The sequence below is a fragment of the Notothenia coriiceps genome, unplaced genomic scaffold, assembly GCF_000735185.1.
Source record: "Notothenia coriiceps isolate Sejong01 unplaced genomic scaffold, NC01 NC01_scaffold00012334, whole genome shotgun sequence".
Classification (NCBI taxonomy): domain Eukaryota; kingdom Metazoa; phylum Chordata; class Actinopteri; order Perciformes; family Nototheniidae; genus Notothenia; species Notothenia coriiceps.
Genome location: NW_011345035.1, coordinates 62,611 through 75,808, shown reverse-complemented (window position 1 = coordinate 75,808; position 13,198 = coordinate 62,611). Strand labels below are relative to the sequence as shown.

At 38.8% G+C, this 13,198-nt stretch overlaps 2 protein-coding genes across 2 annotated transcripts in view; one reads left to right on the top strand and one right to left on the bottom strand.

The window, feature by feature from the left end:
* The first annotated feature begins 131 nt into the window (after positions 1 to 131).
* On the top strand, positions 132 to 3,886 carry LOC104947313 (polypeptide N-acetylgalactosaminyltransferase 10-like). The gene is made up of 2 exons (XM_010773291.1): positions 132 to 287; positions 1,611 to 3,886. The coding sequence occupies exons 1-2, from the start codon at positions 132 to 134 to the stop codon at positions 1,773 to 1,775; spliced, it is 321 nt and encodes a 106-aa protein (XP_010771593.1). The 3' UTR covers positions 1,776 to 3,886.
* LOC104947312 (polypeptide N-acetylgalactosaminyltransferase 10-like) overlaps positions 2,749 to 13,198 on the bottom strand; it is a 71,213-nt gene continuing 60,763 nt past the window's right edge. The window contains exons 9-11 of the mRNA XM_010773290.1: positions 10,982 to 11,203; positions 9,970 to 10,115; positions 2,749 to 3,121 (exon numbers count right to left, since the gene is read on the bottom strand). Coding sequence (XP_010771592.1) covers positions 2,749 to 3,121; positions 9,970 to 10,115; positions 10,982 to 11,203 — 741 coding nt within the window. The remainder of the gene's footprint in view (positions 3,122 to 9,969; positions 10,116 to 10,981; positions 11,204 to 13,198) is intronic.

Here is a 13,198-nt window from a genome sequence, read left to right as displayed (position 1 = left end):
GAAGTGCATTTTGAAGCCCATACTTCTTTACTTTTACTTGAGTAAAGAAGTTTAGTTAGTACTTCTACCAGTTTATTTTTAAACACGTGTATCTCTACTTCTACTTGAGTAAAGGATGTGTTTACTTTTGCATGCAGGTGTTCACATTCGGATGGAGAGAGGACATCCGGGTGGGCGACCCCATGCACACTAAGAAAGTCTGTTTCGATGCCGTTTCACACAACAGCCCCGTCACCCTGTACGACTGTCACGGCATGAAGGGCAACCAGCTGTGGCGCTACAGAAAGGTACGGCACAGCAGAGTGTAAAGACAGAAACACATTATCTCTATTTATATCAGCCGCTCTGCTCTTTTGATCCTCCTTCCTTTTTTTTTAACAAAACAACAAAGTTTATAACATAACTGCCTTGAAATAAATAACTTTTGAGGTCACTTAATCATTCAGTAAGGTTTAGCATTCAAACAGAAACTGCCCTGCAGCTGATGGATATTCTAAGAACCTCATTATGCTGTTGTTATGCATTTCAGCTCGGTTAAAACCAAAACATGCCATATAACAGGCCACAATTTTATTTATAATTTTTTTTTTAAAAAAGCTCTAGGATTTGAGGTTTTCTCATAAACAAGCTCGTCTTCAGCAATAAACAGAGAAAAATCAGTAAAACATTTTTTATAATAAATGTACAAATATTTAAGTCTATGCCTGCTAATTAGTACAGTTTAATGCAGTGGTTCTCAACTGTTGGGTCGCGACCCAAAAGTGGGTCGCAGACCCGTTTCGAGTGGGTCGCAGATGTCAGTGAAGAAAAATGTTTCAATCAAGATTGTTGCCGGAAGTCCCCACGGAGAATAACTTTGCGGTAAAATAATAAAAATGAACACATAATGAAATATGATGCCCGGTTTGATGATTGACAGGTCACAGGACAATGGGGGCTATCTACCCTACCCACAATTTAAAGTAATTCACACAGACTATCTCCTCTTTACTCTTCTCTCTGTGTGGAGCAGCAAGTTCAGCTGTCAGAACAAAGTGAAAAACACAACGGCATAACATTATTAATATGCCGGGTAGTAATAGATTTATTTATTTTCTTCTCAGTGTACCAGAATGTATAGTTTATATGTTAGTATTTCTAAAAATCTACAGACCCCTCTGAGCATGTGTGCCTTTTTATGTTATACAGTTCAGCTTTAATTCCATCATCTCATTATACCTTTTTTAAAAGCATACTTTAGTTCTGTGAAGGGATATGCACTGTAGGTTACTTCACTTTAATTAATATTGTACGCTGAGAAGCGTATATATTACTGCACAATTTTTTGTTGAATAGATTTGAGTGGTTCAAAATGTTGGGTCGCGATTCATTGACAAAGGAAAAAGTGGGTCCGAGGCCTGACCAGTTGAGAACCACTGCTTTAGTGTAGTAATGATGAATTAATTACAGATTTGAAAGGTTAAAGTGTCATCACCAACACCAGCGCAAGTTTCAACATAAATAATTTCATGCTTGAAGAAAAATGGACTTCAAGGTGAAAATGTTACAATGAAAGAAATCCTAATTTTGTTATTTAGACAATCTTTTGTGTTTCTCCAACCTCCCTCCAGGATAAGAGTCTGTATCACACGGTCAGTAACAGTTGTATCGACTGCAGCCCCAACGAGCGGCGAATCTTCATGAACACGTGTGACCCCTCCGCCCCCACGCAGCAGTGGGTTTTTGAGAAGACCAACTCCACCGTGTTGGAACAATTCGACCGGGGAGGCAAATGAGGCCCTGCAGCATCCACGAAAAAACTCCTGACGCACACAGACGTGGATCTGCTGCTGCTGCTGGGAAATGGGGTTTTACATTCATTTGGTTCCCCGTTTACCTGAAGGTGGCAGCTGTTTCTCTTAGGGTCACACAGACTGAGGCATGATGGGATACCGTGAGGGAAGTTGTTTAAACACATCAGTCAGAGGGAAGACGGAGTTGAGCTTTGATAGATGGGTGTGTGTTTAAAAGTGATTTAGTGTGAGATGTATTTGCTCTGTCACGGCGTTGCTGTGGCGGTTGGTTTGTCTCACTTCCTGATTTGGCTGGTGATTGGTTATCCCTCCTCCCTTTTCTTCATTCCCTTTTGTTTTAAAATGTTCTCTGCCTTTATCCGTTGCCTTTCTGTTCCCTTGCACAGTTTTTTATTCTCAATTTTCTCTGTCTATCCACCTTTATCCGCTGACTCCATCTCTTTCTCCTTCTGTCTCTTCTGGTCCGCCTCCGCCTGCACCTCCGTCTCTATCTGCCTGCATGACTGCACCTTTTCCATTCTTCCCTCTCAAATCCCCTTATGTCTCTCCAGCTCTGACAACCTCCCTGGGGGGGTGGGGAGGTGGCTGCTCCAGCTGAGCCAAAGTCATCCTGACACCTGGGTGAAGCCAGGCAGAACCACTCTGAAAATCACCTGGTGAATTGATTTTCTTTTACAACCCTCATCCACCTTCTGTTCCCTCCTTCCCCTCGTGCCCCCTGCTCCCCTCCCCCCCACCAACTCTCTGTGGCCACTGTGGGGCCCGAGCTGCTCTGAATGTAGCAGGTGGAAAAAGAAAGTAGAACAGCGACCTCTTTAATGCCCCTCATGCCTTTTTTTTCCTCTGTTCTGAACTTTGCTGGCTGTATTTATTGAGGACTCGTCCGCGGGTTTTCACTGTGCCACTTCTTCTTTTATTCCTCGGATGCGAGCACTATCCAATGCCGGGGGTTTGTTCAGGCCAACTCTTGCTGGCTAAGGGATTGTTTGTTGTGAGGGGGGTGGTGGTGGATGCTGTCACACCTCTTTGAGTCCCCGTCCCCCCCCTCTGCTTCCTGTTCGCCCTTTGCTTCTCCCCCGCACGACTCATGCTGATCAGTCGCCGGAACGACCCCGTCACATTCTGCCGAGCGCAGGGTCGCGGCGCAAAAGCAGCGGGTGGGACTGCAAAATGGACGCCTGCCTGGCTGGATGACTGGCTCTGTGATTGTCAGGCCAGCTGATTCACAGCAGGGCCGCACGATTGGCCGGCTGCCGAGCTGACACATCACTTTAGCGTTCAGGGAGACGAATAGGAGAATCACTCTGGATAGGCTCGCTGAGGTAGCTCTGGGATTGAGACGAATGGGGGGTTTAAAATGCATTAAGCACTTGTGTAATGATAAACTTGAATGAAATCTTCGTGCCTTGTTGGAAGAGGATTAGATAGGTGTGTGTATTTTCTGAAAAAGTGTGTGTGTACGTATGTGTGTGGGCCAAATATGTCTACATCAGCATAGAAAACAATTCAATCTATTCAGGATGTGACTTTTTCTTGAAAACTAAGAATCTTTACATCAAAAAACTTCTCTTGAATCTCATTTCAAATGAAAGATGAGTTGACCTCGACTCTGGTGCTGGGCATTGAGGGTGCCTCTGGCTTTGTGAGCCTTATATGGCTCTCTCAATGAACACACATGTAACTTCTGGCTGTGAATAGAGCTAAAGAGACTTAGTTTCCCGCCACATTTTCCTCCTGCCTTGAAACTATTAGCCCTAAGAAGACCCGTGTAATCACTATACGATGCTGTTTTGTTGTTTTCCCACCTGTTCAATCCAAAGTACTTTTATGGGAAAGGGAATTGTTGGTTACTACATTTTTTTTTACCCTATTGTTTTTCTTTCTGTTTTAATTCAATGTTATGTTATAATTTAAACCTGTGATTTAGCTGATTAGTTTCCTGCTGAACGTGATTTCCTGGCATTTCCTGGTCTGTCGCCTGCACCCATTCTCTAATCTGGTTTCGTGAAAAAGAACAATGTACAGTAGGGCTGCACGATATCGGAAAAAACTGACATTGCGATTTTTTTCCCCCCTGCGATATATATTGCGATATGAAAACATACAGGAATTGAAAAAAAGACAGTTTTTCTCCCGCAAACCATCCTTTCTTGAACTTTAATGCAATACAATTGGTATTTTTTTAACTATATTTAACCGGATGAAGGATTTTAGTCACGGACGTCTGGATCTTAAGTTAGAGCAACAAGCTGAGCTAGCTCGGTTAGCAGCGCCGAACTGCCCTGGAGAAACACATGAAACTACTTTATTCAGTGTTTTTACCTTTAATCACGGGTCCGTTTGCTTTGGAGATTTGATTGTGATTGGTTGTTTGCTGTCACTCACTCAAGTACCCCTGACATGAGAGCTGCGCAAGTTTCCCTTTTGTAGCAAGCAGCAAAATAATTGTAACATGACGTGTTTGAGTTAATTTGCCTACTTAATATCGCAAGTCCTAAAAAATCTTTTTTCAATTTTTTGTTTAAACAATCGCACGTCCTGCGATGTGAATATCGCGCATGCGCATATTGTGATTATAGTCACGACACGATATATCGTGCAGCCCTAATGTACAGTATGCATCATTATCAGGTATTGTGCTTGATAAGATGTCAACAGTCCAAAACATAGTTCCTATACTCGACAAACCTTAGAAAAAGTACTTTTAAGTCACAAATTAGGCTAACTGGGACAGAATTGTTTGCTAAAATGACAGGCATCTGTTCAGGTTAGAAAACTTTTAAGATGACATAATAAAATATTTACTATAGACAAGTATATATAAATAGTAAATATATAAAAAATATATTTTAAAGACTAATTGTAGACTTGGCAGCCCATGCATCATGTATGTCTTCAATTGTGATTTGGCCAACAATTGACACCTTATAACATTATCTTTGTTGAAAATCCAACACTAATCCTTGTATTCAATATGGCAAACCATCTTTCTCTGAGAAAAAGATCCTGCCTTTGCACACCTGATAGAAGACCATGGCGATTTAAATTTAGTTCAGGGTTCCTGTGTCCTTTTTCCCCTGACCTTCTCACTACATACCTGGACAACTTGTACATTGTCAGATTGTTAAGAGGGGAGTGGGAATTGCTGCTGCAGACCACTGAGTCTCTGATGTAGCCAGGATTTCACCACAGGACCAAACAGGACAGAAGCGAAAACCCACCTGACCTTTTACAGCCTGATTTATTTCATGTTTCCTACTGTTTTTCTTTGAAGGTTCATTTTAAAACACTGTTTTCTTGGTGATGTGTCAAAGTCCTGTTCGGATCAGTAGTGCAATCAGGGCTGTTCAATCATGGGACTTTATTGTGAAGGACTCTTGTGACTGTTTAATACCAACACTGTACTTGAGCACACACTTGTGTTGAGGGCTGAATACACATAGCAACATTGTGGGCTGTAATGAAACACTGCATAAGTATTTTTGTTGTACTACTAAAGTACCTTATATCTTAGAAGTGTCTCCTTTGTTTTACAAAATAACTTGATTCCTTTCGGTTAAACATTAGATAAAAGGTGGATTCTTAAACATACCATACAAAGAAGAAGATGATGTTCTAGGTAGTGATTTGAAATCCCTGCTGATATGATACCTAGTTCTTCAGTACTTTTTCCGGAAATAAGAAACTTTGCCAATTATATTGAGAGAAACTTAACTGAGCAATTGAGCCTCTTTTTAGCTGGGTTTTTAGCTGTTGTTTTTGGTTTTGTGTCCCAATTAGTGTAACCATTCATTTGAGCTTTAAAAATGAACAATTGTTTTACATTTGACCACAGAACTGGACTTAAATGATCTCTCTGGGAAATTGGACAATTGAACGTATTGCCCACAGTGTTGGTAACTGTATCCCTTTGAGTTAATTTTTTTTTTGTTGTGTTTTTCTTTTGCTCATTAGAGTACATTGTACCTTTCCATTGCACATGTAAAGTATGTTTTTAGTACGTCAATAAAAACAATAGGTTGAGTCTTAATGACACATTACATTGACTTGTTATAGATTGCATTCACTGTGGTAAAGTATTACATCTTTTTATCACTGTGTACAAGCTATTCCTTTATAAAAATCATTTTACAGTGGAAAAATCCAGTTCATGTTGTCAAACATTTTTCCTTTTGTATTCAATACTTTTCCACAGTTTGTGGAGTAAGGTAAGGGTTAATGTGCTGCCACTTTTTGTTGTAATATCAAAATACTTTTTTATTTAAGTGGTGAACTTTAAGTCGGGGGTTCATATTGTTTTAAAAGGGCATAGCTTTTTAATGTCAGTGGGCATGGTCGGCCTTTTACACCATGTTGTGTACATGTGTGGATTTTCATGTGTAGGAAAGTGTACATTTTGTATCTCATAAAAAATATCCAATATTTTTTTCTACTGACATTGCAACTGTAAAAGTGTATTTAGGTATTTAACAAACTGTACAATTAAACTTGAATTGTATGATATTTTTGCTGAAATTGTCAAATAAAAGCTTTCTATATTTGGATGAAAATGTGTCTTGTGATAAATTAAATACAAACTTGACGAATGCGGTGCTGAATACATGCTAGAAGAGTCAGAACTAACAAAGCTCTTTCACACCCCAACAAGCTTGTGCGGGTTGCCTGGTGTGTGTTGCTTTCCAAATGTATCCAAAACTCAATTTTTAAGAATAGCTTTAACTTCTGGAAGTCAACTTAAACTGTAATTTAAAGGGCTGTAACGGTTTCAACATCTCTCTGCATTGATTGACAGGTGTACTGCATGGCTGCAATTGAAAAGTCAACCACTGTTCCTTGATTCAGACATACTTTAATGTGCCTCAAGGTAAAAGTATTTGAAACCTGTGTTGAGGTCAATTTAGTCAAAAAGCAGGGGTAAAGTGCTATTTTTTACAAGTGGTGGGTGGACCAAACATCCTCTAGGGGGGTCTGGGGGCATGCTCCCCCGGGAAGATTTTTTTTTTTTTAATATTGAAGTTAAATGCATCAATCTGGTGCACTTTGAGAGCAAAATTAAGCAACAAGTCCTCCAACTCATACGACCAAATAGGTTGATTGTTCAGCAGCTTATTACGACCTATAGTCACGCTTTAAAGTTTACCACCTCTATTGGTCGTGTAAGAAACAACAATTTGCGGCAATTGCAAACGCTCCGGAGGGTCGTATATTCACAAATAACCCTCTCTGGAAAATCCTAAATTGTAGAATAGCTTTTTGATTAGATTTCTAGCGAGAAGTGTATATTGTACTTTTAGAATCCACGTCCAGTGGATGTGTAGGAAATATAGTTTGATAGATATTACGAAGATTATTTGAGGTCTCGCCAGGAGAACGTGTATGTCTTTCCCCCTATGTAAAGTTAGCGTCAACAACCCTCACGGGGTGAAAACAGTATTTCCGGTCTCGAAGTTTTCATAATAAAACCATATTCCCCTCACTGTCAAATGACTTCACAGTGATATCTGCAGTACTCATCCACTAAAACACATCAGTTTATCCTTGTTAATTACACAACATTAATTGGTTTAAATTGTGTACACTGCTTTTGTGTTTTTCCCATAGATTTTTCCCTTTCGATTTTGAGAGACACATTTCTTTTTTCAGAGGTTTTGATAGGCTAAAACATTGAACTACGAATAATCCTCAGCTATCGGTGAAGCTTGATAATTGGATGTTTTAGCCGCAATGCACGTTGGGATATGGTGTTTGTGATGTGAAATCTGAAAACATTTAAAAAAGAAAAGAAAAGAATACTTTATTCTGAGTGTGCTTGCTTTTTTCTTTGAAAGTCATCACATAACGGCATGATAATACACGGTTAGGCTGCATTGAATATCACACATCTGCCGTATTTCACAATTTAATAGAGCCCTGATTACAAGACTTCTGGATAAACTGGAAGAAATGCAGCCGAAACTGAATATATGACTTGGATCATAAATATATCGGCAATTAAACAACATCTTCAATTTCTCTTCACACAATACGTCTCCTTGTAGTATCAATAGTAATTTGGCTGACTTTTATATTTGATCCAATTGGTAAATAGGTTATATTTACACCATAACGGTACACAGCTTATAGAAAAGGACTGTTAGTTTTTAAAGATATTAGTGATTTTCTTTTAATTAAATTATGTAAATACTGAGTCAAGAGAATAGTCAGGGGTTTTGGGTGATGGGAGACACATCAATGGAATCAGAATTTCAATAGCTTACCATTAAATGACGGATATATCTCAGATATTAATGCGTATAACTACAATATGTGAAATAATATAGCAATATCCTGTAAAATTATGTGAAAATATGAATAAAACTACACATCTTCAGATGTTATACATACACAAGTGTCCTACACTAATAATAATAATACAAAGTTATTATGGCATCGTATGCTTTGTGTTATTTGTAACATCTTCATAAAGTATAATTTATTGTGTCAACACTGTAAACTTGACAGTTTTTTTAACCCGCACCGCCTGGTGGTTACAGCAGGTTATTGCATTTTTTTATTGAATATGTTATATTTGATGAAAACATTTAAATATTAAGAGTAGCCTACATACAAAATAGGGGAAAGTAGAAGGTCAATGATAGAAATATAGAATAGAAAATATCAAGAAGATACTGTAGTGATCTCTACAATAAAACAGCTAGTGCAGGACGTCCAAAGATATTAACAGGAGGATGTGCAAAACAGACAAACTAATAAGGCTTTATTCAAACAATAAAGAATACTTTAAGTTAAGGTCTTCTTTTGAATAAGAAAAAAAACTTTGGGGGTATCTACAGATAAATATTAAGCCTGACAAAGTACTTAACGTCTAATATATTGCGTAGTTTATTTTGGCACTTGACCCTGAATTTGACTGATTTAAGGGTTGTATATATTTCACATCATTAATCATAATCTGCAAAGTAACTAAAATAAATGTAGTGGAGTAAAAATACCAGGTTAACCTCTGAATTGTAGTGGAGTAGAACAAAGTATGATAAATTGCATGTTGTACATGCTGCTGTAACAAAAACATTTCCGAACTTGGGATCAATAAAGTATATCTTATCTTATCTTAAGATGATTGATGGTTAATGCCATATTTGCTAAATTTGCCTCTGAACCTTGACAAGTGCATGTGGCTTATCAATTAACAACAGGAAGGGTCACAGACATAAGAGCAGTCATAAGTCTTGTGGGTATATTAATGCTGCCCATTATGGACACAAGCAATTTTCACCCATTTATTAATTATATGTTTTAAATTTGATAACACCAGTGTACACACTTTAACACTGGCAACTTCTAATTATGGGAAATACGAAAACGTCTTTTAAAACTACAAGTCCCAGTAGAGACGTGCCATAGAGCTGTTTGACGCTCGGTGTAACCTTGGCACACTGCCACTCCAACATCCAATCACAGAGCTTGAGGACTAATCACAGGGTTTGTCAAGCAAAGCGGATGTTGTAGTCCCAAATGATAGCTGAGGATTATGGATAGTGTAGTGTCTTCGGCCATCCGAAACTCCCAAAAAACGATTTGTTTCTCCGAATCGAAGGTTAAAAACACAAAAAGCATTGTACAAAATGTAAACCAATCAATGTTGTGTAATTAACAAGGATAAACTGATGTTTTTTAGTGGATGAGGACTGCAGATATATCACTGTGAAATAATTTGACAGTGAGGGGAATACTTCCGGTTTTATCATGAAAACTTTGAGACCGGAAATACTGTTTTCACCCCAAGCTGTTGCCTGGCAATGCAATTCTGTTGATAGTTATGGCTGATAAGGCTTATTACTGTTTTTATATTTTAAACCCCAAACCGATGGANTATACATGTGCACACATTAAGAAAAAGAAAAACACAACAATAAATATATAATCTTGCACTAATGTACATTCCCAAAGATATTGAAGTGACTGTTATTTTGTATATATTTATTGTTGTGTTTTTCTTTTTCTTAATGTGTGCACATGTATAAATGTGTCTGTTGATTGTGTTTATACAGTATAGGATATATATTTTATACATATTTGTATACATATTTTTATTCTTATATTCGGGATAGTGGGAAACGGTATTTAGATCTCTCTTTCTGTACGCACAAACTGAAAGATTGACAATAAAGTTGACTTTGACTCTGACTTTTTCGATTTGCTCACCTGTCCATGGCTCCAGCTGACGTCGCCCCGCCCCTTCACGCAGCTCTCCAGGCGGATGGGACTCCCGGATACAACGTGTTTACTCTCCAGACACATGCCACTTCCCACGTTACGCACCTACAATCAAACACACACATCATCAAAGTCTCACACAAGTAAACAAACCCGTCAACCGACTGGATCATCATTTATACGACAGGTGTTTTAAGTCTGTGACATTAACTGGAGCTTTTTCCTATAAAACCATCACACAGGCACTAAATTGTTGAGGCAGATTCAAGTTTTTCGAATTAGACCCTTAGTTTGGTATATTTCGGGAGGCAATTAAATGCAAATGAGTTTCTGATTCACATTGAGTGAATGTGCTCTCCTCTCTGAGTGCTGTCAGAGCAGATTTCAGCCTGCTGCGACAGACAGATAGGATTATTACAGCCAAATGGCCACAATTTTCTTGACAGCGTCTTGAGTTATTTTAGAAGAAGCTGTTACTAATGATGCTAATGGTCTAATGGTTATATTGAAATATCAAAACCAAGATGCTCAGCGTTTGAGATTAAAATGTCGACTTGATTCGTGGCAAATCGTTTTTTTGTCTTAGAATGTGACAACACAAAAATAGAAAAACACAAAATATCAAAAATGTGGTTGAATAACTTTTCATTATATTCAGGAGTACTGTCAACTGAGCTTTTTACCAAATCACATACAAATGCTTATGATTTTAAGGTAGATATGGACCCATTAATAACTAAAGAGACACTTTCACACCCAAACTTTGTCTTGAAAAAAAGAACTTTAAAGAAAGGTGAAAGAAACAACCCTGGATATAGTTGCTCTAAAGCGTAAACTTCTAACACAGCACTTCAGATGCTCCGATGTCAAAGATTCCTTATCTTAGAGTCATGGTTTTACATTTGGCAAACCTATCATTGAGACTAATTCCTCAACCCTTTTTGTGTTTAAGGTATGGGAGCTGACTGTACCTCTCCCCATGCTCCAGCAGGGGGCTCCACTGGTGGATAGTGTTTGGGCAGATCCCAGGCCACCTTGTCCATGAACCACTTGAAGTTCATGCAGTTGAGGCGGATCCTCAGCTCCTTCTGGGCTGACATGTCTCCTGCTGACAGGTGACGGTACTCAGGCCGGCGCTGGTAGATGTATTCGGCGTACTCGTCCATCCACACCTCGGCCACACGCTTCAGATTCTGAAATGAGAAAAAAACTCTTATGTTAAAGCTAAAGATTCCATATGGATGAACTTGAAATGAAAATAATATATTTTGTGTGCAAACATTGGAGCTACCGTGACAATAAATTGGTGCCTGCAAGGAAAGAAGCCAGACAAAAGGGATTTTCAGTTTTCTCATTTTGATCGGGCAGCAATGGATGTAAACTAATATATTTTGCTTATTCTGTTGCAGAGTAAGGAGATAATTCACTGTGGGTTGGTCATTATGAGAAAGGCCACTCACTTTACACAGTCATTACATCCATTGGCTACCTTGGATATTGAGGAGTGCAGCTTTAAGTGGTTGTTTACAAGGATTGGGGGTTAAGAGGTGACAATTTGGAGCTCAGATCTATTTCAATATATCTAATCCACTCCTAAAACCCACCACTGATTCAGGTCATAAGAGTCAAGTGATTCCCATTGCACACTATCTTGTAGGAAAACAGCTGCCAGCAATGTGGACACGTTATCATACTCTGTTTATAGTATGTACACACAGTATTCAAATCATGTGGATTGTTAGCAGATTTTTGTGTTTCTGGACTTCATTAAAAACAGAGTAAGACATCATCTTTATATGCTGCCAGCCTGATGTTTTTATTCATCTGACATTACAAGATGATCAAAGGCGGCCAGTCATCTTTCAGTACCTGTCATCATGTCTCGGAAGGCGTGAGTCATGGAAACATTTAAGATACATAGTCCAATTTGTGCTAATGTACAGGACAAGGTGGAAACATAAAAGACTAACTATTTCCAGCTATTATTTTTCACGTGGCATTTTAATTAAAACAGGTACAACCTTTTACCTGAAACTCTCATTAGATAAAGGATGATTTTCATTTTAAAATTAATCAAAAGCACATGACTTGTTATGACTTGCGGTCTTTAGAGCCGAAATACATGATATTTATGTGAAACCGTCAAAAACATCTATTTTTTATCTTTATTATTCAAAAGCACTACTTTAAATAACAGTCGCCTTCAAATGAGGTGTTAAGGCTTTTTCAAGTCTACTTTCTGCAGCAAATAATATTCCAGGGGACACTGGGAACTTGTCAAACCATGTAAGTAAAAGAAAGAGCATTTGTGTCAGTTGTAAATATCTACAAACCTGCCTCCTTTATAATGTATACTTTTACAAGCCAATGGAGAGCACTCATCTTAGATTATACAGTTTTTCCAAAACGCTTGCTGACATGAGAGCTGATTTGTGTGTTTGCATGTTTAGGCTGGGTATCTCCACTTTACTTTACAGTATATGGCTCTTCTATAATCGTTGTCATCATATGAGTGCGGATGTATTGTGTTTTCAATAGGAATAATGTGCAACTCAAAAGTACTGTCAGTTTCAAGAGCACAAAAGATGTCACCATAACAAACGTGTCAGATTGTTGGTTTCATTGTTTCCTTCAACTAACATGAAATCCTCTAAATTTAGAATGCAAGTGAAACAAAAAAGACGAGGTGACTGAAAATGTAAGCAACGATGACTGGAGGGCAGACAGATTCTTCAACAGCCTATTTAAAAGTGGACCTATCATGCAAAATGCACTTTTGTACGTCTATTATACATGAATATGTGTCCCCGGTGTGTCAGGGAACTCACCAAGTGTCAGAAAACACATCCCTCACTCTTTTCCTCCATGCCAAAATCTCTAAAAACGGGGCTGCAACGGATCTGATACAGACTGATCCAGATTTGAAATATCTCTGACGTCAGAAACGGGGAGCTCCGCCTATATGGCCAACTCTCCACCTATCAGGGAAATGAGAGGTTGCGTGGCATGGCAACAGCATGGTAACAGCATGGTAGCAGCATGGTAACATGACGCTCGTGCCTCGCCCCCCTCCTTTGCCGGGGGGCGTGGTCAGCTGCAGCTCATTTGCCACAGAATCACCCCTTGTAAAGACAGGGCTGGAATAGAGCAAATAGAGCGAAATGAGGCTTGGCTAAAATGCATGATCT